This window comes from Silene latifolia, chromosome 7 (genome assembly GCF_048544455.1).
Source record: "Silene latifolia isolate original U9 population chromosome 7, ASM4854445v1, whole genome shotgun sequence".
NCBI lineage: Eukaryota > Viridiplantae > Streptophyta > Magnoliopsida > Caryophyllales > Caryophyllaceae > Silene > Silene latifolia.
Window position 1 is genome coordinate 117661840 of NC_133532.1, and position 25825 is coordinate 117687664.

The window sequence follows — 25825 nt, forward strand, 5'->3', positions numbered from 1 at the left end:
GACCAATTTATGTCTCATAATTAATCAGTTATAAAATAACCGGATTAAACTATCTTTGGAAGCGTATCTGACGTTATATTTAGGGGGGAAAATACGGTTAAAGTACCGCCTCGAAGACCACCCAAAATCAAGTGTTACATTTTGCTTGGGTCGGAAGGAGTACTATAGAGTGAGGTAAAATTGTATTTTACCTATTTTTATAATATTAACATATATATGTAATCAAAGTATTTCAAACAATAGTGAATTTCAAACATCCCGTGCATTGCACGGGTCATAAAACTAGTTGTCTATAAAAAGCATTTCTCTAAAATAAAAAGATAAATAATTAACATCTGATGAAATAGAAAAACAAATAACAGTACGGAGAAAGTAATAAATTCATGATTTCATCATTACGGACCGACATTGCAAAGTGAACTCCATGTACCCGAAGTAACCGCGGGTGCAAGAAAACCGAAACCGAAATGGCGTAACGTGGAAAATAGGACGCCTGCCTACCTTTACATTTTTACAACCAAACAAACATCTGTTGTGACTCAAAATCATCCACGCAATTTTTCTCGACGCTTGCAGTTGCACACAAATGACCAAATCACACTTCCCTCTTCTTTAATCACGCTTCTCACCTCCTTCACTTCATTTTTTTCTTTCTCCTCCCTAACACGCCTCTTCATTCGCCACCGCCGCCGCTAAACCCACCGTTGACGCCGCCTATTAAGGCGCCGCCGCCGCCGAGTCAATCGCTATCTCATTCCAGATTTATTAGCCGTGTTGACTCGGTAGTTTCTCCGGTAAGACTCTTGTAACCGTTACTCCCTTCGTCTCGACTATTTGTTTACCTTTGATTAAAATAATTGAGACGGAGTGAGTAGTACGAATTAAACTCCCGTTGCAATCATTTGTTTACTTTTTTTGATTTTTTGTGAGAAGTATTTTAATTAAAGGTAAATAATTGATTGTTACGGAGAGAGTAATTTCTTGTAATCTGTGATTTGTGTTTCTTTTTGCTTTTCGCGGAAAGTTAGTTGAGTTAGTTATTAGTTCTCGTAGCAGTAAAATGGTGAGTTAGCTGTTCGTTGTCGATTAGTATTAGCAACTGTTGGATTCCTGCTAGCTGCTGAAGATACACTCGGCATTGATTAGGTTAATTATGTTAATTATCGGCGAAATAAGCGAGAAATACCTGTTAATTATGGTTTGGAAAGTGTAATTGTTGAGAAAGCGGATAATGGATGTAGTAGTTATTAGAAGTATGTAACGGAGACTAATAGTTTATAAATTATAATTGGCTCCTAAGTATCATTTTGAAGTGAAATTGATGATTGGAAGATTGAATTCTTCGTTTGATTAGGTTTTCAATAGACTCGGCATTGTATTAGTAGAACGACCGAGAAATGCCAGATTAATGTGAAATTAATTTAGGGGCCGTTTGGTTCAAAAGGTCGGAATGGATTGGAATGGAATGAGATACCATGAGGGGATGGATTTAGAAATCTTGATTTGATTAGGTTTGCCATAGGCTCTGCATTGTATTAGTAGAACGGTCGAGGAATGCCAAATTTACGTGTTATTATTTAACTATTGCTGTAAGTTAGGTAAAATGTAATTGTGGAGGAAGCTGTTAATCGTCGTGGATTATTTGATGGAGACTAGTAGTTGATAATTAGGGCATAAGTATTCTTTTGAAGTGGCGGTTTAAAAATAGTGTTTGTTTGACTAGTTCTATTATCAAACTGACGATAAGAAACTTGTTCATTCAACTATTACCTTTTTTTTATTATTATTTATTTTTCCTAATGGCAGTGTTTTCACCTTTTTTGTTGTGGTAAAGCACAATCAGATATTATGTTTTCGAGAGGTTTTTATCGGATTTCAAGGGCTGGATTGAACAATTATCGGTTGCGTGAATCGTGTTCTCCTGCATTAACCACTGCAGCTTATCGTCAATTATTCTGTGGCTCTCATTCCGTTAGAGATATCACGCATAAGGTAAACTAAAACCCTTCACTCGTAACTTTTGATAGTGAATGACTTTAGGTCAGTGTTTGAAATCATGGTGCTGGCAGCGTTCGCAGTTGCAGTAATAGATAAAAGAAGCTTTTATAGCTATTTTTATCGTCTATTGTTGGTTTTGTATCATTTTAATGACTAAATGAATCTACAGTAACTATTTTGGCCAATATTATCATTTCATTTGTAACTTTGCCACATAAGTGCCCTATTTAAAGAAAGAGCGCTGTTGGAAAACCATATCAGGCTCTTCGCGGTCTGTATGGAAGTGATTTGGCCTATTTGCCACATAACTCGGCCATATGGGACAAATCTTTGGCCCTTCTGTTTTGCTTTGGCGTATCACTTTATCTCGTATGGACTTCTTTCAATACTAAGACATCTCAGGCGATAACATACGTATTCTTTGAACCATGGTTTAGGTTGGTACATTGTGTTCTTTGAGGCTGGGCTTTCTAAATTGCTCAACGTTTGAAGTCGTTGCAACTTAGTATAAAATGAAGATTGTAAGATGCTCGTGAAGAGTTTGACCTTAGGATTCATGTTATGTTTTTATACAACTTAGTATGCATCCATAGTTTAATGCCACATTGTTATAATTCTATCCTCAAACCAACCCAAAGCCTACCTTTTCGTCACTGCCACCCTCCAACCAACACCCTGACCCAACCATTGGATTCCCCTTGTGCCACTACCTTCTGACCACCACCCCTCCCTCTGTCTCTCCCGTGTGAACAAAAAGCAAAAGTAACTGAGACACAAAAGCAATCTCACTATTTCTGAAAGGTATCTCCACCATCATCGAAAAGGTGCTGCATTTTTTTCAATAGCAAGGGTGTGGCCCGTGTGGGTGGAGTGGTTGCTTGTTGGGTTTTGAGGGGTGTAAGGGAGTGGGAGTTCGTGTTTGTTGAAGGTGAAAGGGTGGGGTGGGCCAATGTGGCTGTGTGCGCCCTTTCATGGGTCGGGTTGGTGTGTGGTGTGTTGTCAGTGAGCGGTGACCGTGGTGGTGGGGTTAGAGTCAGCTAAGGCGACAGATGGTGGCAGGGTGGTTTGATTGGGTTGAGGTGAGATTTGATGAGAGAGACATAAAAGAAAGAAGGGGGGGGGGGGTATAATTGATGACATGACATCACTAATGTGATCTTATAGTACAAGGCAGTCTCACCCTAGAATCGCTCATGTTCTTTTTTTACATTTATTTGCAACAGGACTGGGGATGTTCGGAAATTGATTACTCTATTTCCCCTTTGTTCCATGAAGCAAGACGTTATATTCATCATGGTGCTACGTCCACAGTTGAGGTTAGGTGTGACTTTGTCTGTTGTTAATTTTCATTGCTTGATACGTGTAACATTTATAACTTGCACATTTCAAGTTTTTTTTTTCTGGCAAAGAATTTGACTGTATATTGGCTACCCTGTTCAGGCTCGGTGTCGAACACTCAGACACCGTCAATTTCAAATTTTCTTTGGAGGCTCGACAAAAGTTATAAAATAATAAACCTAAAGTAGACGAGTTATTGAAACACCTCACAAACAAACACATCTGGAGTTAAACAGTTTATCAGACATTATGGATCGCAATTGACGTTAATTCCTCGTCTTTTCACCCAAATTTCATGTCACTGTAGAACAAAGTAGATCTACAGTATTTTCAGAGTTCAAAGTTATAAAAAGTTAAAAACTGTGATCTGCATTATTTAAACAAATAAAATTAGGAATAAAAAGTGTAATCTTGCATAACTCTAGGCTTTTAGATGGTGGCTAGTAAGATGTGTGTTCATAAATATTAGTTGACGTCTTGACGATGTGTTGTCCTCTCGTGGGTTACTTCTTTATCATATATTTACAGGTCCTTGAGTCAAGTCATGTGCTCTTGTCCATGATTCTAATACTATCACTATATAGTGTATGTGTACGAGGGGCTCTCACTTTTGGATTATTTATTTATTTATTTGTTTTTGTATGTGAGGCAAGTTGGTACGGCAAAGATTTCTGTATATGCATTCACGGTGAAAAATTTAGTAATAGATTTAGTATATAATTTTTCTCCGATTAGTAGGAATTTAAACGGGGGAAAATTGTGAAAATTCCTCTTTATGGTTGACACTTTGTCTTCTAGTTGGACTTCATGTCTCTCTAGGTAATCCAAACAAAATAAACAGTTGTTTAATGTACGCTTTAGCATTTAGCAGCTGATTGATTTTGATAGATGCATTAAATTCCACCTTAGGCCAGTGTGCAAAGAGTATATCCTGTTAGAGTTTCATTTTAACCAAGAATTCATGTGCGAGAACAAAAATAGTGGTGGTTTTTGGGACTTTCTCATTGAATGTTTTGTGGATCTTATTTGCAGGACCAATCAGATCCATTTTCCCTTGTTGCCGATGAATTATCAATTTTAGCTAATAGATTACGGTCAATGGTGATAGCGGAGGTCCGTATGTTCTCTAACTGTCTAGTTAACTAAAGGATATTGCATATGATATTCACTCTAGTGACATCTTTCAGGTACCAAAGCTAGCATCTGCTGCTGAATATTTTTTCAAAATGGGAGTTGAAGGAAAGAGATTCCGTCCTACGGTATGTGTTAAATGCATCTGTTTATGTCTATACATGCCATGTGATATTCGTATCTTTGTCCGGACGTACTGGAATAGTGCACCTACAACAGGGCCAAAAGCAGTTGTTTGTTCAGTTATTCCTTGTCGGAATATTTAGCATAACCTGGAAGTCACCCATTCCCTTGTCAATTCCAAGTGCCATAACTATCTGATGTGGTGTTATCATCGTTACTTGGCCATGCTATAATTTATCGTCAACATCCTATAATAAGGGTGACAATCTTTGTAGCTCAATGTCTGTCTAGACTTGTCAATAAGGGTTATGTTTCAGTCGCGTAAGGGATTGGGTCAAATGTACAAAGCAACACTCTTCAGTTGCAGACTTGCAGAGAGCCGGCTCTGGCAACCTAGGGCAAACTATTGCTGGTGTTCTGTGTCTTTTAGACGTATGATTGTGACTGGACAACTGACTGACTCGCTGCATGAGAAGATAAAAAGTAAAGGGCATAATGAGACAATCTGATTGTCAGTTTTTTTTCTAAGACAGTATTGAAACTTGACTGTTGGCTCCTTCAAATTTGTTGACTTTGGACAAATTGTAACATTTATTTATGTCAGATCAATGGTAAGATGGCATCTGTGCCAGCTGAGTTGGATGTTTCATCGGTTAATTTTGTAACTTGGCCTATGTTACCTTGTCTATTACTTCGATGGATATTTGGTATGAAATCTTGCTAGGTGGCTGTAGAATATGCCTTAGTCGTTATTACTTATTATTCCTTATTTTGCTTGGTTTCGTAAGAGCTCTAATGCTTCTTTTTGCAGGTTTTGTTGTTAATGGCAACAGCGTTGAACATGCCTCTACCCATGTCATCTGCTGAAAGATTATCAACTGCTAGAGTAGTTGATACTTTAGCAACCGAGTTGCGTACAAGACAGCAGTGCATTGCTGAGATAACTGAGATGATTCATGTCAGTTCACTAAATCCCTTTTCTTTCATGAAATTCAGTTTTTCTCAAGGATTACCATGGAAGGTTGCCAAAACTATTGTATTTTCATCTGTTTCGAAATTATTATCCTCATGTTCACTTATTGTTTCTTCAAAGATCATAGACCACCTTCAAGTTTTACTAATGTGGTTGCATCTTTACCATACTACCCCCTCCCCCCTTTCTCTCTTTGCACCAATTTGTTTCTAACTGTTGTCAGCATAGATTTTTCAATACCACGTGTTTACTGTCTCAATTAATTTGGACTGGTGCTTTGTGAATGCTGGACTCCTGACGTCCTAGATTTTTACGGAATATAGGGTGCATAAAGTAATTGCGCCCATATGCAATATTGAAGTTTAGATTATCGAACTGGGTTTCTTGCTTATTTTTCAATTGTTCATCCAATTCTTCCAGAGTTTCTTTTATGACTTGTATCAGTGGGTTTAAAAGCTCTTTATTCTTTGTTTTAGGTGGCCAGTCTTCTGCATGATGACGTTCTCGATGATGCTGACACTAGACGTGGTATTAGTTCGTTGAACTCAGTCATGGGAAATAAGGTAATGTTCTTGTTGTCTCTTGTAACATGTGGATGGTGCTTGATGGAAAGTTAGTTATTACTCTCTATATATTACCTAAAGTTACTCCTTCTGTTCTTTTTTATAAGTCATTTTAGGATGTTTCACATGATTTAGGAGTGTTGGAAAATGTTATAATATTAGTTGAGTATAATAAATTCTCTTTGAAATAGAAAAATATTTTTTTCCCCTCCGATCCAATAGCAAAAAGTAATTCCCCCCCCCCCCCCCCCCTAATTATGTCTGTCTTGAAAAATGTAGAGAACATGTAATACATGGAAAAATGTAAAACGATATACAAGTACTTTTTTTTTCCTTAAAACAACTTATAATAGGAAACGAAAGGAGCAGTCTATTCTAAAGATTGATGTATCCTTGAAAATAAAAGAGCTCTCTTAAACCAAACATACCAAATTACCAACTGCCTGAATATCTCATTTTAAAGCAAATTTCTAAGTAGTCTTTGGGAATGAAATTCGATAAGCTTATAATCTATAGTCCTTACTCCTGTCCACATATAGGACATAGGTGTATCTTGAGACCAAAAGTAAAGCTTTAGGTGATTTGGGACATTCTAAACATCCGTAAATGGATCATTCCCGACACTTATTCATGGGTTGTAGCCGATAGGAGTTGCTCTGTGGAAAAGATCTCACAAGAAGCAACACGTTCAGGAAAAAGATACTCTCAGATAAAGAGTCTTGAATATATTGACCTTAGTTGTAATCCTTAATACTACTTATTATCAAGGTTTGTTTTTGGTATCAAGGATAAGGCATATTATTCCGTCTCCTATTCTCTAGGCTTGTTTCTCGTATCAAAGATAAAAAAACGTAAAGCTTGATAATGTATATTTGGATTTACGCAGAGGTTTCATTTATAGGAAGGCATGTTCTACATACAGATATAAATGATATGTTAGCATATGTTTCTTGACTTTATATCTTTGGTGCAGTGCAGTTAGCAGTTCTAGCTGGTGATTTCTTACTCTCAAGGGCTTGTGTAGCTCTGGCTTCTTTAAACAACACAGAGGTAAAGTTTCAAAATTTTAGTCACCGAATTTATGCCCTTCAGTTCTGAATTTTGGCTTTGCTGGTCTCATTTGTTCCGGGGATTAAGAAACCATGTCGTGCAGGTTGTATCTTTACTAGCTAAAGTTGTAGAACATCTTGTTACTGGTGAGACAATGCAGATGACGACGACATCTGAACAGCGTTTAAAGTATGTTTTTCCCTTGTAGCTATAACTTGGTGCATTTCTCGTATCTATAATTGTTGTTACCAATTCTGAGCTATCATTGCAGATAGAATCATTGTTGTCCTTCTCGTGTCCTAGATCCAAATGTTCCTAGTTCTTCTGTAGCAAAGCTCAATCTTATCTTATTTATCGGTCAATTTGCCTGTCACTTTTTTCTCTCTCTCTTTTTTTATCTGTTACTTGTGTAAAGGAGTGTTGTTTGCCAATTGAGCTGATATATACCAATGAGAAGAAAAAAAATGCGAGGTTGATTAACTCTATGCACTAACATAAGCAGGCTGATAGTTACGTTCTTCTTTTTATTTCCTTTTGTAGCATGGAGTACTATATGCAAAAGACCTACTACAAGACTGCATCATTAATTTCAAATAGTTGCAAAGCAATTGCTCTTCTTGCAGGCCAAACAGCTGAAGTTGCGACCCTAGCTTTTGAGTATGGGAAGAATCTGGCAAGTATTATTTTGAAACTCGTTTAAATTTGATGGTGACATGATTCATTATTGTTTTGAGTATACGAGAGGCCCTAGTGGCCATAAAAGGCATCGGGGTGGGTACTAAAGGATGAAGAAATGTGCCTTCTAAGTCCTAATGGTTGTGGTTATAGGAGTTTTTTTTATTCTTCAAACCCTTTAATTATTACCAGTTTAATTTCTATTTCTGTCTTACCAGGGTTTAGCATTTCAGTTGATAGACGACGTTCTCGACTATACGGGCACATCAACCTCACTCGGGAAGGGTTCACTTTCTGATATCCGTCACGTAATCCACTTCTCTTTCTTACCCGTGTTAAAAAATGAAAGAAAATTCACTGGTTTCTGAAAACCTTTTATATCACTGTGGTGCACCACAATTTCATTTGATTATGTTCATGTTAGCAATAGCAATTAGATTGGTAATCATGGGTGAGAAGTGATTACTGATTACTGTTGTTGCTGCTCAGCTGGTTTTTTGTTATTTCATGAGAAATATGTCGTCGTTCTTTAGTCGTATACTCGTATTCTCTTTGTCCCCACAAAAGTGTACTCCGTGTTAGACACCAACTTCTTCCGTTACATTACTGTAGTATATTGTTAATGACCTCGATCTGTTGACTATACAATCAGTTTCTTGAAACCACGTGCTTATGTTTTAGTTAGTTACATTGATGGTAATACAGGAGTCTACAAAAAGGTTATTGTGAGGGAGACTTTAGAAGCATTTGTGCTGGCTAATTGGCTATAATTGATGTACAACGTGTTCTTCCTTGATTAATGTGTGTAGGCAGGCTGTTACTGAAAAAATGTTTTCTGTTACTTTCAATAGTCAATGTGTTTCTATATGTTTCAATGATATCTTCTAACTCAGTTGTCTTGTTATCTTCTAACTCAATTGTTTTGCTTCTCCACAGGGAATCGTTACAGCTCCTCTATTGTTTGCGATAGAAGAGTTTCCTCAATTAGCTGAAGTTGTGCAACGAGGCTTTGACGACTCTGCAGATGTTGATATTGTAAGTATACGGCTTGGTTTATGTACGCATACTCTCTTATTTGGCTGGGTGATGTTATGCTTTTCTTGTGCTCAATTGGGCGGAGAAATTGCAGTTTATTCATATTTACAAATTCTTGTACGAGAAGGTCTCATGGTAAAGATTATCGTGAGGTCAGCCTTTATCATTGGGGGTAATCACTTACTGGTTTTATTTACAAATTTTAAGTTTTTTTATAAAAAAAAAAAAATCCGGACTTCGATTTTAAAACCTATAAATTTACCTTGACTTTGTATTATGTTTCGCTCTTCCTTTTGTTTTTCATTTTCCCTTTTCTTTTTTCGCATTTTGAGGTGCACGTTCACCCATGGACGGTTCTAAAGAATGATTCATGTCAGCCGACCCCAAATCATTTTGGGATTAAGGCTCTGATGTTGTTGTTGTATTGAGATTGTAGTTGAATTAGTTGGTCTCTCACAAAAAAACTAATTGATACGGAGTATATGTTTTATATCTGACCTTCAAAGATCTCGTGGAAAACCTTACTATCTACCGTTGTTAGATCTAATGCGCTACAGGGACAAAAAATATGGTAGGGAATAAATAGAACAGAAGAATAGGCAAAGATTTGCTTCAGACTTTCATACTCGAGTAATTACTAACTGTAGGACTATAGATGTCAGTCATTTTTTACGCTATTACATTTGTTTTTTGTGACTCTCGAGTCGTGAGTTTTTCAGCCCCCTGGCTTTTACTTATTGGTAAAGTGTTGACGTGAAAAACTGAAAACGACACACAACAATAAACAGCAGAGGGCATGGCTTATTAGATATCATACAATGTCTGAATATATTAATATTCTCCATTGTGCTGCCAGGCGCTCGAGTACCTTGGAAGAAGCCAAGGAATACAAAAGGCAAAAGATTTAGCGCAAAAGCATGCAACGAAAGCTGCTGAAGCCATCGAATCACTGCCTGAGAATGACGACGAGGAGGTCAGAAGATCAAGACGTGCACTGGTAGAACTTACACAGATAGTCATAACTAGAACCAAGTGAACATACGGTCAATTATAGTTTCTCAATAATCGACACATTAAACAAATTTTTTGTTTAATTTTTTCAAGTAGCTCTCCATGTATTACGAGGAAATCCAAAGCTCTGGTATTTTTTTAGAACCATAGAATCATTTGGATTAACTTGATCAAGAAGTGGAAGTAGCAAAATGGAAGTTCTGTCAAAGTTTCTGTTGTAATTGTTCGGATAATTGTTTTGTTATATTATACCGAGTATTATTCATGCTCGTTACTTTGAATCTCGTCACTTCGTCAGCATCAAAACTGTTTTTATAAGCCCTCTACAGAATAATTGCGCATAATTCTTCCGTCTATTTACATACAGAGTATTAAAAATTTTAACTAGTTAGGTATTACTCCCTCTGTAGTCTGTCCCGCTCATTTGTTATCCTTTTCCATATTGAGATGTCTCAGTGATTTGTTGTCCTTTCTATTTTAAGAATCAACTTGATGAATAATTTGATCATTCACTCTTAATTTGTTCAACTTGTCATTTGGTAATTGGACCCTTCCTCTTTCCTTGGTCTTTGTGCCAAAACCAAAGGACAACAATTGATCGGGACAAAGGGATTATCTTTGTACCAACAAAAGAAAAATTCCGTTAAAAACTCAAATTCTAGCTCTTTAATTTCTACACTTTTTTTCTTGGTTCAAATGAGAGCCCTACGTCGCAGGTAAGAATCGAAATCTAACCTTACGGTTGGGGTAAGAGTTGTTATCACTCGGGCTAACTCTTGTTATTTAATTTTTATGCTATAAATTTATCCTATTTAAAATAAAACAATATAAAAGGCGATTTTTTTTAAATCAAGCTCAGCTCAGAGGGATAATACTCATTGGACACAATCGGTTTACATATAATATACAATATTGTAACATTTATAAACAAGAAGAAATTAGTTGATTTCCGCAAGTAGGATCAACCTATCTCTTCCTCATTCCCGAGACGAATACGCATGTGATAAACTCATGACTTTTGCATTTTTCCTATAAGCTGATTGAATTCATCATCAGTAGACTTAAGCATAAGAGACAGAGGAACATCCACACCACTTTGCATAACCTCCAAATACCTCGGCATAATCCTCTTCTCCAAACTAAATGCAAAATACTGCGGAAACTCCTTCAATTCTTCCAAATCACCTTTCATTTCACCAACAAAATACTCGAGTTTCGGCTTAAAATTATTCTCAATACTGAAAGTAAACAAACTCGGACACCTTAACACCATCCCAATCGCCTCGTCTCGACTAAACCCCAAATTAATCAAATACTCCAATTTCGGAATCAATACTTTTTCAACATTCGATACCAATAAAACCGGATCATTATTAGCCAAACTAACAAAATCCTTAAACCCAAGTCTCTTAAGGTAAAAAAAAGCCGGTTTCAGCTGATTACCAACATTACAAATAAGCAACCTTGGACATTTATTAACCACTTTCCGAAAACTACGTTCCGGAACGCCTAAATCATAATAAAGAAAATTAAAAACCGGGTTTAAGTCGGTTTTTATGTTAGAGGTTAGAATTTGAGGACACATTCCAAAAATTCGAGGTAAGTCCTTATGATGGATACCTTTAGACTGAAGAAAAGAGAGAATATCGTGAATAGACGGAAGAGACGCGGTATGAAGAGACGGGTTTAGCGCTAGCGCCTTGCCAGTATCGATACCTAAGATTTCGAGACATAAGATTTTTTCTTTGAATTGTAAGGAAAGGTTTTGGTGAGTTTGAGAGTATAGAGGGTTTTGTGATAGGAGACTTTTAGTAGGAATTTTTTTTGGTGTTAGAATTGTTGTTGTTATATTTGTTGTTTGGTCTATGTTTTGAGGTGAATTTTGTGGAGAAATTAAGCATGATGAAGAGTAGAGTGCTGATGCTAATGCTTTCATTGTAATTTGGTTTGGTTTGATTTTTGTTAATGGGATTTGGAGGGAGAATGTATTGTTGTTGTTGTTTAGTTTGATTTTGAAGATTGTTTTTCTTATCTTTGATTTAGTAATTGTGTTGGTAGTAGTGTACACATGGCTTTTTGTTGTTATGTTACTGGCTAGTTGTGGATCAGGTGATCACCAATTACACAAATTCAGGAAATATCCGTCTATAGTTATAGACGGGTCAAATATCACCCACTTTAAGCATAAGATAAGCAACAAGTTGCATGGTGGGGCAAAAAAATGTCACCACTTTAAGCATATTTGACCCGTCTTTCATTTTAGACGGATATATCCGTCTACAATGAGACTAATTGCACCAATTAATAGACGACTATACTATTAGTTGTATGGTGTAGAATTCGAGCTCTGTTGTAAAGTTTTCGAATTTTGTTTTAAAGAATCTGAGCTATATTGTAAAGTATCTAAACTTAACCACTTAAACATAAAAAAAAAAAAAAAAACTTAAAAAAAACTCAGAAAAATTACAATAAGCTCGAATAAATGTATAGTAGTTGTACATGTGTATTATACAACTGGAGGTATAATACGAGTAGTATTTGTGATCACCAGGTTGAAATTGTTCATGAAATATGATTTGCGTATTTTAGGCCTATTGTTGGCAAAACTGACCCGACCTGAAAACTAGATCGAGTTGTTTCTAGTGTGATCCATAAAATCGAAATTTGGTGAGCCAAAACAATCTGCCCAATTCGATAACGAATGTAATCTGAATTTTTCTACCAAGCCGAACCCAAAATCGACATACAATGACTCTTGACCTGATAATGAGTTGACGTAAGAAAGAAAATTAAGTTGATCAAAATAGATCTCACATGAATATATTTTCACTTGTGTATCGAGAGAAAATTGACATTAAATGTTCACTTGTGAATAGTGTACAAAAGAGAAACTTGTAATTTGGAGTTTTTTTTTTTTTTTTTTTTTTGACAATCGGGTTAACGAGACCTACATATTAATAGCACGCTTAGCTATCCTATGAGCGGCTTTTTTTACAAATTCTAGGAACATAAGCAAAAGTAATACAATGAAAGTTTGTCGCTAGATCGGTTATAAAAAAATTGTTTCCAACAAGATTCGAACCCAAGACCTTCAATGTGAAGTTGAATGAAGGGAGTAATAGTTAACAAATTAGTAAAAACCAAGCTCGTTACAATCAATCAATCAATCATAATGTACCAAAAAAAACCAATCAATCAATCATAGTCAAATGAAATATTAATTGAAATAAAGGAATTGTATAGTAGCGTGATTTGTAAGTCTCCCCTGTGACGGTCACAAGCTTATGACGTCTCAGAAGCTCTCTCCCACTTGCTTTCCCACTTGCATTATACTCCCTCCTATTCTACATAAGTGTCCCATTGTCCATTTCCGTCTATTCACAATAATGTCCCATTGTCTATTTTTGGTAAACTTTTATACTTATTTTAATCACTTCGACCCCACAACAATACCCCACCTCAACCCAAAACTATACTTATTTTAATCACTTCACTCACAATAATACCCCACAATACCTTCCCTCTTTCCAATTACCTCATTCCACCACAATACTTTACATTATTTAACTCCTTTCCTTAATTTTCGTGTCATCCCAACAATGGGACACTTATCTAGAATATGAGGGAGTATGTGAAGTCACAACTCACAAGAGGCCTGTGACGAAAAGTGTCCGTCACAAATGAGAATTTGTGTTGTACAATTAAGGAGGAATGAAAACTGAAAAGCGTATTAAACCTTTACTTAATATTGCATATACGATAATTTATACTCCCTAATAATTTTTTTTTTTGACGAGGAAAGGAAAATAGATCAATCGAAATCTGTTATTCGATATAAACACCAGTTGTCAGGATAGCTTTGTCTAAGAGACTAAAGAGTTAATTTCCAATCGAAGTCTCTCGATACTTGCTTGTTGCATTATCGCCAGTAAAAATTACCGAGTATCTGATATTCATATAAGATGATCAAGTGAACAGTCAGGCTACAAGGCACAAGTTCTAGATAGGTGACATGCTCTTTAACAACAAATGCTTTATCCAACAATGCACAAGTTCTTTTATGTTACGTAGTAGTATAAACCAATGAAGCCAATCACTTGACCACGTAGCGCAACCACCACTGCCACCATCACTGCTACCATCGATACTTTGAGTTAACGATTTGTCAGGACGCCATCTTTCGAACATCAGAGACCAGAAACCTGCTGAATGGATATATAAATATAATATAAAACCATCCTATACTATTTTAGGGTTGTGATGTTGCCACAACAACAAACACTAATGCCACGAACTAATAAGGGCAATTATTAAGGTCAACTCTTCCCATAATCCCATCACTCTTATCTTTCGTGGCATTAGTGTTTTTTTGTGGTGGCAATATCACAACCCCTATTTTAGGTATTATGAACATGGGATGAGAAAGTCTAAACATAATAAATGCCGGGAAATTGACAAATCTAGAGCGAAATACCAAACGTAATAGCCTCCAAACCAAGCAAACCATGTCAACCACCATTTTACAAAGGTGACAGCTCGAAGTCTAGAAGGCATATTCTTAGGTCATAAATAACCCCCATTAGATTCCTCTTGGAGGGGTTGACCGCTTGAACATGAATCCCTTGAGACTTTCAACCAAGTCAAAAGAAAAAAAAAAGGCGGTTTTGAGTCATTTTGCATATGACCAACTGCTATCCAAGTCAGTCACCTATCCTAGTACTACTCTAAATCCATATTGAAAATTGCGCAAGGAATTGCATATGACCAACTGCTATTTCTCAGCATTATAAAAAAAAAGGCGGTTTTTTTGAGTCATTTTGCTTTTCCCATCATATTTCAAAGCCAACAATGGTGCTTGGTGAGTCGAGTCCAATAGAATAAGATTTTTTAGTGGATATCTCTTTATTATTAGTTTTACCAATGATCCAAGGTTGCTATGGATCATGTTGTGAGTCAAATTCGTTGAAAATGGAAACATACCGCAAAGGACAAACTATGTTTTTGCAACTTCTTCCTCCTGGATCTCTTCTCCGGTCTTCCAAATTATATCTTTCAGCCCAGTTGAGAGGTTCTTGTAAAACTGTGAAGTCAATAGTTTTTAGTATATGATTCATGGAAGCACGAAATAACACGTGCCAACAGCCAAGAAACTAAGATTTAGGTAACTTCAGTGCACGCCAAATGCAGTTAGAACATAAGCACTTGTAAAGACCTAATGGAAACTTTAAAAATCTGTAGATCACATGAACAAACAGACCTTGTGAAACTCCAGAGTATCCCCTCTTGATTTACGAAGCTCGACCATATATAGAGAAGGGGCCACTTCAAAAATCTGTAGATCAACACAAGCTTATAAGATATAGAAATCGACAACGTTGTTCTATGATTTTGTGAAAAACGACCCAACTACTTGGGAGAGACGATCTCTCACTAAGTTACTCAGAGAACACTTTTTTCATCATTCTTTGTGTTTTTCACGACCCTTTTATCATTAATCATGGCCCAAAGCGATTCTTTTATTTAGTACGTGTTTTCATAATGAACGCACCCATTTTATTGTTGATCCTGACCATTTTCATTTGTAAATCATTTCATATCATTCGTCCCCATTTTAATACTTCTGGTACCATTTTTACTTGAATTTATATTACGGTCTCACAATAACCATCTCTCAGGAGGACTTTGTACAATGATTTTACCGTCTCCAAAAAAATTATCATTCCAAAAAGTTAAAATCAATTAAAGAGCAGATTTTAAGAAGGGAAGAGATAAATTCGCAATAGAAAATCTTAATCCCGCACGCTGTTTTTCTAAACGATACTCTGATTACTCCCTCTTTTCGCAAGATTGTACACATTTACTTGAGACAGTTTTAGGGAAAGTAAATTTATATGTTCTTTTAACTTTACAAGAATGTAAATAGTGATGCATGTGATAATGGGGGCTATTTTCGGCTTTTATCGTTTAAGATTAAAAACATTTCAAATAAGATATGTATGACCCAAAAGATTACATATATGAAAGCTTTTAGAACAGAGAGACTGAGTGAGTACATTTCAATTTTATTAAATAAAAAAAATATTGAAAGACAATCACAATAAAAGAGAAACTTGTTTATCTGAAAAGCGTCTTAAAATTATTGCGGTGTGGGTCTGAGTGAATAACCCTTCCCTTAAGAGAATCAAATTTGACTTTGATGCCTCAAGATGGTCGTTACATATATAGACAGCCTCCCCATTATTGCAAGGGAACAGTTTTCTAAACGTGTTCGAATCCGGCCCCCATCCCCCACCCCACTTGTAGCATGAGCCTCGTTAGAGGCACATGCGAAATGATAAAGATGGCGACCTAAGATAGAAAGAGGGGTATTCATTTTTGGGATAGAGGAACTGAAATACTATCCATCCGTTAGCAAACAAATACTCTTCTTCGAATGAATACCTCTGTTGCGACAGCAAGCTGACCCTTGCGTCCACTTTTTTCTCCTTGAAGTTTCATCTGAGAATCAAAGTGAGAAGTATACGTCAGTCAGAAGTATATACTAGACTGCTAGTCCTACTGGTGTTGGCTTTTGAACGGAGATGGAGAAAAGTGATTACATCCTGAATTTAAACCTACTCGCTGGCAATAGGAAAGAATGAATTATTAAATTATTCTCCAGACAATTTTTCAGAATCTTTTAAGACAAAGTCGACTTTTGAATATCTCACAGAAAAAAAAAAAAAAATAATGACAATGACAAATCCACACAAATAAATTTTACCTTGTAATTACTTTTCTTGACACCAAAACCCAAAGGAACAGCAGTTTCTTCAATCTTTGAGATAATCTCAGTAGCAGGGGTTTTAGAAGTAAATCTTGTTTCACGTTTGACTAGTCCCTGAAAAACGAATACGCATGAGATGCATTCTGCCTTTCAATACAAGTCCATGCTAAAAATGGAGCAAAATTTAACGATCGAGGGAATGCAACTAAGATGCTCCCTTCATCCCATTTGACTTTGGTGGTCAGCTGATACCAACTTTAACCATTGCTTTTTAAAAATATATGTAGAGATAAATGTAAAAGCTGTCATGTTTAATTTATCAAAACACCTATTTTCTTATTATAACACTTAAAAAGAGAAAAAAATACCGTGTATTGTGAAATAATATCATCACGGTTCACATCCTTTGATCACTAAAGATCAACGGACACTATACAAATGGGATGGAGGGAGTATGCTCGTGACTGGAATTACTATCAATTAAACTAGTATGACAGCAGTTCGTTTTTCAAAAAAAAAATTAAAAAATTGGTCAATTACCACTTGTTTTTCGAAAAGTGTGCCAAGATTAAGACCCTGAGAAGTGGCGATCAGCTCAAATGCATTCATGGCAACAGGGGGCGCCGGTGGCAAACGCTGATCTTCCCTTCTTTCAATAACAAGGTTTCCCGAGTGCTGAAAATAATACCAACAAGGCACGGTCAGTCATTTTTTGAGAAGTCGCTAAAGGCCGAAAAGAGGTAACAGTTTAAAACTAGAACATGAGGCTGACCATTGACTGGTCAAATATGGCATCAATATCATCCACACTTATATTAGGCTCCTCAAAAACTGATGGCTTGTAGCCTTTCTTAAACCACTCATGTTCAATCACTTCAGCAATCGTAATTCTCTGTCAGAAACATGAAATACAGTAAAATAAAGCGTGTTAAGCAAAGATACCCGAATCAGTTAATTGACTATAACCAATAAAATCTTGAAGGAAACAATTAGCATGAACTTACAGTTGAAGGATTAGGATCTAATATTCGTAGGATCAATTTCTTTGCACTAGCAGAGAACCATGGCGGACAAGTGAAAGTTGCCTTGTATATCTGCAGATGAGACATAAATTAGGCATAAGGTACAAATTCTATAAAAAGTAGGAGTGTAAGACTAAAGGGGTGGGACGATAGTTGAGAACGTAACGAAAAACTAGCCGCAAATGTATTACACTATGTTATCTCAATCCCTAATTTGAATTCTCCAGACACAAAAGCATGTCTGTAAATAGCGAGAGGAAATCAATTGGAAACCAGTAAATAGCAACAAAAGCAGGAACCCGAGTAAGGAAAGTACGACAGTAAAGATGTGAGACCTTGCCTCCAGCCAATTAAATCAAGAAAAGTAGAGTTGAAGAGAAATGAGCAACAGCCATAAATGCATATGTTCTACCTTTTTATACAACGACATAAGGTTCGCATCTTCAAAGGGCAAATAGCCTGCCATAAGAACAAAAAGAATGACACCACACGACCACAAATCAGCCTTTGCTCCATCATAGCCTTTGTTGTTGATGACCTAAAAGCTCAACAATAAAGTAATATTATAAAATAAAATGGGAAGAGAAAAGAAATGAAAGAAAAAACGACCAAAGGTCTATACTGTGAGGACTAGAGAGGGACATCATATACCTCAGGGGCTACATAATTGGGTGTGCCACAAGTAGTGTGTAGTAATCCATCTTCCTGAAAAAACATCTTAAAGAGTCATTAAAGTCCTCTTCAGGAGAAATTCTACTAGCCTAAACCGCTAGGAGTAGCATAAACATTCAAAGCAGAATGCATTTCTGACATGGGAATTGATCAGTAAAATAGACAGGGTCACTTACACGGACTTGTTGTGCTAAGGCACTCAATCCAAAGTCTGAAACTTTAAGAAAACCCTTAGCATCAAGCAGCAGGTTCTCAGGCTGTTTACAAAAGCATCAAGGGCAACACTAAATCAGAATGGTCGCCAGTTACTTTGTGTAAGTAAAAAGATTTTTACAAGCACAGAAGAGGTCTGTCCATGCTCGAATTTAAAATAATATAGAAAAAACATCAAAAGAACTCTATCACCTTCAAGTCTCTGTGGAACACGCCTCTGCTATGACAATAATCAACAGCATTTATTAGTTGTTGGAAGTACTTTCTTGCTTCATCCTCCTTTAACCGTCCCTTGCTTGCCTGAGGAACGTTTTTTTCAGGATGAACGTAAATAAATATAAGTGGACAGAGAGAATGAACTTGCATAACAATCTGACGGAAAGCAGCTATCTAATATGCTTGTCATTTGGCAAAACAATACCAAAGGCATTTTCGGCTTACAATTTTATCAAAGAGTTCTCCACCCGTGACAAACTCCAAAACAATGTATATCTTTGTCTTGCTGGCCATCACCTACACGTACCACTAAAATATAAATTGAACACAAAAAGACAAGAAAATAGGTACTTATCAATATATAAGAATACGTTATCCAACTACTGTAAGCAAAAAAGAAACAGAAACTGAAAATCTATTAGTTCACAAATTTTACATCAAAATAGGCAGGACTACCACGGGTAGACTATCAAAATGCCAATGGAAATATATTTGCTCCTAACCTCGTACAAACGGATGATATTTGGATGTCCTACTAATTTCATGGTAGAGATTTCACGCTTAATCTGCAGAAAAAAAAAACAGACGGAGTAGAAATTAGCAACGTCCAATACCATTAACCCATGGATAGGAACAACTATACACAGGGAAGCAATCTCATTAATGATGCAGGTGAAACCAAACCGCTAACCCTTTGCTTTAATACACATTAAGGAGGAAAAGGAGTAGGGATGGATGCTATTTTCCTTCCAAATCGTTCCTATGCGGACTTAGCCTTGTAGAGTCGTAGGAGGGAAAAAATATTCCTAGCCCTCCCTCTCCAAATTCCACCACTACAAGTTGCTATCAAACAAGGGAGTTTATTCCTCGCCCTCCTTTTCCCTCCAAATTCATCCATTTAAGCAATGGGTGAGGGTGAGTGATGGTTCCGGAGGATATTTGCTTTTTCGTTGATCCCACTAAAATTTTTTCTATAGCTCAAGTACAAATTTCCAGCATCACGTAAACCAGAAAGGTAGACAGTCAAGCACTCAAAACATATGAGAGCAGAATTCCTCTGCTTTTCCACAATTCTCGACATTAACAGAAATGAGGTATAGTACAGCACTATATCAGGACCTATTTGATTCTTCCAAAATCAATTACCATTTCCCCCCAACACCAATCCCACATCACTATAGCCAGTTCTAATGTTAATTAAAGTTTAAACTTATCAGTTTGCGCGTTGACATAACATGGCACTTCATTTGGTCCAAAAACACGAAAAGATTCATTATGTTCAAGAATTAACAAAAACAATCCAGTAAAACCATTAGTTTTGACACTTCTCTTTCGCATGAAAACCAAGAAAACCACACAACAGGAGAAAAGATGCAAACTCCGTCGACACCAACAAACACAAATCCTATTCGAAAATGCCAATTTCTAGCTCATAACTATTGGTACCCAACCTCCTTTTCTTTGATCAAGGGAACAAAGTACTATGCATAATGTACCAAGAAACCGGAACAAACTCAGAAATTGACCACCACACAAAATTTAGCTGCGCTAACATGGATCATCATTCGAAACCGTCAATTCCACAAAAACCAACAACAACAACAAAAGAACCATAACCCACAAAAGCAATTTCGGCTCGACTAACATGAATCATCATCCGAAACCGTCAATTACTACTAACAGAAAGATTCAAACATACAAACATCAACCTAAAAGCATAACAGCATCAGAAAATATATACCTGACCAATCATTTTATGCTTAAGAACCTTCTCCTTATCAAGAATTTTGATAGCAACATTCTCACCATTATCCAAATTCCTTGCAAATTTAACCTTTGCAAAAGTTCCTTCACCAAGAGTTCTACCAAGTTCATACTTCCCAACCCTTGTCTTCCCAACACCACTACCACTACTCCCTGGTGTTCCCTTTGACCCCATATTTCTCCACTAAAATTATTATTTTCTTGATTATTATTTAAGGGTTTTATTATATGTAATATAATAATATAAATTTATTTTAATTATATGGAAAAATATCACAATCTCTTCTTCTTACAAGGTTGCCAAATCTGACTCTTTTCAACCTTCATTTTTTTTCCCTCTTTACAAAATTTAATTAATTGGGTATCAAACAAAATTAAAGATTAAGCAAAACTTACCATAAAAATTCAAATAGTTATTGATATGATTGAAGATCATAATACAAAAAAATACCCATGATCATATTAATTAAAATTAATTAAAATAAAATTTAGGGAAGATTAAATAAGGGGTAAAGTTTACAGCTTTAGATTAACAGAAAGAAATAATTAGTAATTAAGATTGTAGCTAATTGCAAGGAGATCAGAAAAATTTATAAAAAGATGTTTTTCTGAGAAATTTTTGGTGGGTTTTGTATTTGTAAGAGTAATTTGCGTTAAATTATGGGAAATTGTATGATTAGGAGAGATTTCTAGCATCATAATTGTGTGCTAATAATTTAATTAAATAAATAAAGCTAATTGTTTGTTTGATTTAAGGGTTAAACTTAATTTTCTTTAAATTAGGTTGATTTGGTCTCTGATTACTGCAATTGGATTGGATAATTGGAATTAAAATATTTATAGGTGGGGTCTTGGCAAAGGTGGTGTCCGAGGTAGGTGTTATTCCGTTCTGTTTTTCGTTTACATATTCGTCTATCAACTAGTCTTGACGGGTTAATCCCATCACAAGTAGGGATGTCAATTTCACCCGCATCCACCAAAACCCGATCCACCCGATCCTAAAAGATGGATGAAAACCCGATTTAAATGGATGGTGGATGGTGGATGGATGACGGATGAAACGGATGTGGATGACGGATGGGTTGGATGAAGAAATTCCACCCGCCATCCATCCATCACCCGATTTTATTATTTTTTATTTAATTTTTTTTACACACATTATTAAGATATAAAATATTTAAATTTTCATATTTTTCTACTCTCAATATAAATATTTTGTAAGCCTACCCACTAGAAAGTTAAACTAAATTAATTATCTAACTTTATTTTTGTAGAGAAAAAAAAATCATCATTTTTTTAAACTTGAAATTATAAATGCACAACACCCGTTTATCACCCGATCCACCCGTTTCATCCATGGATGATGGATGGATGGATGACGGATGATATGTTTCACGGATGACGGACGGGTTGGATGAGATTTTAAAAAGACGGATGGATGACGGATGAGGCTTCACCCGACCCGAACCTGATCCATTGACATCCCTAATCACAAGCTTGTGACTTCTCGCAAAAAGGAAAAGGAGACAAGGTGGGGCACCCCCATGTGTTTCTCACTCACCTCTTAATGGGCATTTTGTGAGAGGAAACGGTATCCGTCACAAGCTTGTGATAGATATCGCCCGTCTTCAATGAGATTTTGTGTTCGTCTATATCTAAAGATGGGTCAAATAGCTTGAAAATGGTGATATTTTTGGCCTCACCACCCCACTTGTTGTTTGTCCTATTAGAAATGTGGTATTATATTTGACCCGTCTTTAGTTATAGACGGATATATACCGTCTATAATGAGATTTTTTGCTCTCAAAAATACATGGTAAAATGTATGTTATTTTAGGGACAAAATGTTACAATCTAGAAAATTATTTTGATAACTTTTTATTAAGATATGGTTATATTTTAAATGGATCATATTTATTCGGTCTTAAATTTAAGACGAAAAGCGACCGTTTTAATGAAGACTTACTGAAAATACACGTGGTTCTTTAAAACGGAAATAATTATCTTAAATTTGAAATAAGTTGAGCATAAGATAGATAAGATAATCATCATCTTAAATTTAAAAGCACAACCCAAAGTAAATTGTTTAGGGATTACTTGAAAAAGATACCCGATCTCAACTCTTACTAGTTTTAAACCCGTGCAAAATTGCACGGGTATGTATTTGGGCCGGTATTAATGTTTTTGGATATAATTTTTTTTTTTTTTTTGCATTTCTATTGTAATTATCTAGTTGGTCTAAATCAGCGATATACGTAATTAATGTTTACACTTGTTTCAAATACGCGTTCATGCAATGGTTTAAGAGGAAATAACGTAATATACTATTGTAAATAAAATTTGCATACATAAAAAATTTTACATCCCGAAAAAAGAAATATAATTTAATAATCAACTTTAACATAGGCAAATTATTCTAAAAATTGAAAATTTGCATGATAGTGATTCTCGGGGATTTGACATTGATTGTTACGTATTTTCCGTAATCACCAAGTTTCTCGGAGGTATGAACACCTATATTCGTCAAGTATAAAAGCAAAGACGAATTATTTCATTAATTTCTGTAAAATATTCACATTATTTGTTATTCAATCCCGTAAGTAAATGTAATTTTTTCACGTAATTATGTAATTTTATTAGTAACTATGTAATTCAGTCTGATTATATGTAATTACTTTTATTTATTCCGATTTGTAATTCATTCCGTTTATATGCAATTTCTTTTACTTATGCCGATTATCTATTTATTTCATTAACTATGTAATTCAGTCCGATTATATGTAATTATTTTCATTTATTTCGATTTTTAATTAATTCCGCTTATATGCAATTATTTTTACTTCTGCCGATTATCTATTTATTTCATAAAATATTTTCTATGACATATTTTGTCGCATGTTTGTGAGAGACGATTTAAAGAAATAAACTCTTCTCACGTAAACGGGACCTACCATTACCTGAATTTCCCAAAAAGAAAAAGAAAAAGAAAAATTGGGTGAATGACGTGGCGCATCCTGTGTTGAGCATTATCTTTTGCATTAATATAGATAAGATGGGACACCAGTTGCTCTCAAAAGATTGTCGTATAGAAAACAATTCATGGATTATACAACCAGTTGTACACTTGTACTTGTACCAGTTGTACGATATAAAATCCGAGCTTTGTAATAAAGTCTACGAGCTTTGTGTTAAATAATATGAGCTTTATTAGAAAGTATCTGAACTCATCCATTTACACATTAAAAATATGAAATTTGAATTAGCTCAGAAAAAAATACATATAAACTCGGATTCTTATACCTTGGTTGTACAATGCTCTATATACAACTGGATGTATAATTCTATTTGTGAGAAAATTGGCGAAATTGATTTCTGAACTATGGTATGTCTGCGGATCTTAATTTGCTGTCAAATAAGAGTTTATATTTTTGTAAGGGTTTTTCTAAGATGTATTCCTCTATTTTTATGAATTATATGATATCCTCGGATTTACAAAATCACACTAGATACCCATATACTCGATGAAATGTGACGCTAATACCCTACATACACATATTTTACAATTTTACATATTATATTTGGATGATTTTAGTTGATTATTTATCAAAAATACATACAGTAATCAGTATAATCCTATTTTATTCATTCAAAATACAATTCTTGGTGACAAATTTAACCCTTGAAAGACCAGAAGTTGGATATATTAGGTATATATTTTAGGAATTATTATGGGAGTTAAGGGGTATATTAGATATATTACTTAAATGTCAGGGGTATATGTTAGAATTCGAGAAAATATAGAGGTATACGGTACAAAAACCTTTTTTTTGCAAAACAGAAAATTGGGTATACATTAGTCTGCTTCATGAATAATAAATAATAATTGAACCTGCAATCTCATGGTTAAGGGATAGGTTAATCAATAACAATCACGCTTTTGAGGTACGTTATGTTTAGTAAAGTCATGCATACATGATACATATAGTATACTAAGTGTCGAAAATCACCTAGAATAGCGACGATAAAGTTATTTTTGGGTCAGTGACATAATGACAGAGTTTAAACTTCGAGGGCCAAGTTTGTTTTAAGGAGTGCAGATTGTAATACCCGAGATTTGTTATTTATTTGGATGATTATAAATTGTTAAGTCGTATGTTACAATGAATAATTATATTAGACGAGTATTAAGTGGTTAAGACGATTGTACGTTTATTAATTAAATAACCAAAAACAATTTTAGACAATTTAGTGTTAATAATTTTATCTTAGATTAGAGATTTTAGTATTGAGTGGAAAAAAGAAATAAAATGGATTGGAAGATAGAAACTATAAATAAGTAAATTAAAATATGGAAATTAAAAAATTGGAGATTAGAAAAGTAAGATTAGAAAATAAAAATGGCAAAATAAATAAATAAGGGTGTAATACCACAGGTTTCTGACTATGGGTTACTCGGTCGAGTAGGGCTTACCCGGCCGAATAGGTTGCATGGTGTTTCGAAGTTGGGTTCTGGAGTGTCAGAACTCGGCCGAACGCGTTGGTACTTGGTCGAGTAATGCGTTCTCGGTCGAGTACATCGAGTACTCGGCCGAGTAACCGGTCTGGCGGGTTAATTATTCACGGGTTTGATTAAAATAGTTGGAGAAGTATATAAAGGCATGTGGCAGTTCTTAATCACCTTTTAATCATCTTCTGAAAAATCCAAACCACGTATAACCTCTCTAACCATTTTAATCATTCCTAAGGCTAGATTTGCTCGATTGAAGGATTTTTACATCTACTGTTTGCGTCGATTTCATCGGTAAGCATCGTACTCTTGTTATTGTTGTCATGTTGTAGTTGATAAACCCTAACCGGATTGATTGGGGGTTTAGGGTAGATTTTGATTGTATGATGTGGTTATAGGTGATGAGTTCGTAGAGAGGCCTTTCTGATTTGATTGTTGTGGTTGATTGGATTGCGAATAAGGTAGGGTTTTCCTTACGCATTTGGCTGCATAATTGGCATAAGATGTGATTGTGGTTGATTGTTGGCATGTTTATCATTTTGTTTGAGATTGATTGAGATTCTATCGTTGTTTGGTTGTTGTTGTGGGACCATGTCGGGAGATGGTTCTAACCCTATGTTCGCCAAGGGTATGTGCACATTAAGGAGTTGGGTTCGCTCGTTGCAAAGAGCGGGGCTTATGTGGTACAGCTGTGGTCCTCACTATCGGTGTGGGTTACCTGTTGCAATGGGTAACCTGGCAGGGCTACACAAAGTAGTGTGTAGTCGG

The 25825-nt window shown here is 35.6% G+C and overlaps 3 protein-coding genes across 5 annotated transcripts; 1 reads left to right on the top strand and 2 right to left on the bottom strand.

Moving 5' to 3' along the window:
- The first annotated feature begins 479 nt into the window (after positions 1–479).
- Positions 480–10178, top strand: LOC141592716 (solanesyl diphosphate synthase 3, chloroplastic/mitochondrial). 2 transcript variants are annotated; one of them, XM_074413493.1, is made up of 13 exons: positions 480–794; positions 1835–1992; positions 3222–3314; positions 4369–4449; positions 4524–4595; positions 5402–5548; positions 6040–6126; positions 7105–7176; positions 7280–7365; positions 7717–7849; positions 8070–8159; positions 8788–8886; positions 9743–10178. In XM_074413493.1, exons 2-13 carry the CDS (start codon positions 1849–1851, stop codon positions 9920–9922), a joined length of 1284 nt encoding a protein of 427 aa, XP_074269594.1. In that variant the 5' UTR covers positions 480–794; positions 1835–1848; the 3' UTR covers positions 9923–10178. The 2 variants fall into 2 exon arrangements, with proteins under 2 accessions (XP_074269594.1, XP_074269595.1); XM_074413494.1 differs by having other exon boundaries at positions 542–794; positions 1844–1992.
- A 720-nt stretch (positions 10179–10898) lies between these two features.
- LOC141592717 (transcription termination factor MTEF1, chloroplastic) lies at positions 10899–11936 on the bottom strand. The gene has a single exon (XM_074413495.1). The coding sequence runs from the start codon at positions 11831–11833 to the stop codon at positions 10907–10909; it is 927 nt and encodes a 308-aa protein (XP_074269596.1). The 5' UTR covers positions 11834–11936; the 3' UTR covers positions 10899–10906.
- Positions 11937–13819: 1883 nt separating this feature from the next.
- LOC141592719 (CBL-interacting protein kinase 23) lies at positions 13820–21218 on the bottom strand. Of its 2 annotated transcripts, none has more exons than XM_074413496.1 (15): positions 20528–21218; positions 19290–19352; positions 19012–19083; positions 18763–18870; positions 18534–18614; positions 18337–18390; positions 18098–18223; positions 17668–17757; positions 17436–17555; positions 17204–17338; positions 16661–16777; positions 16339–16395; positions 15155–15229; positions 14878–14977; positions 13820–14099 (listed from the first exon to the last, which is right to left on the bottom strand). In XM_074413496.1, the coding sequence occupies exons 1-14, from the start codon at positions 20723–20725 to the stop codon at positions 14891–14893; spliced, it is 1383 nt and encodes a 460-aa protein (XP_074269597.1). In that variant the 5' UTR covers positions 20726–21218; the 3' UTR covers positions 13820–14099; positions 14878–14890. The 2 variants fall into 2 exon arrangements, with proteins under 2 accessions (XP_074269597.1, XP_074269598.1); XM_074413497.1 differs by having other exon boundaries at positions 13820–14102; positions 20528–21212.
- Positions 21219–25825: the final 4607 nt, after the last annotated feature.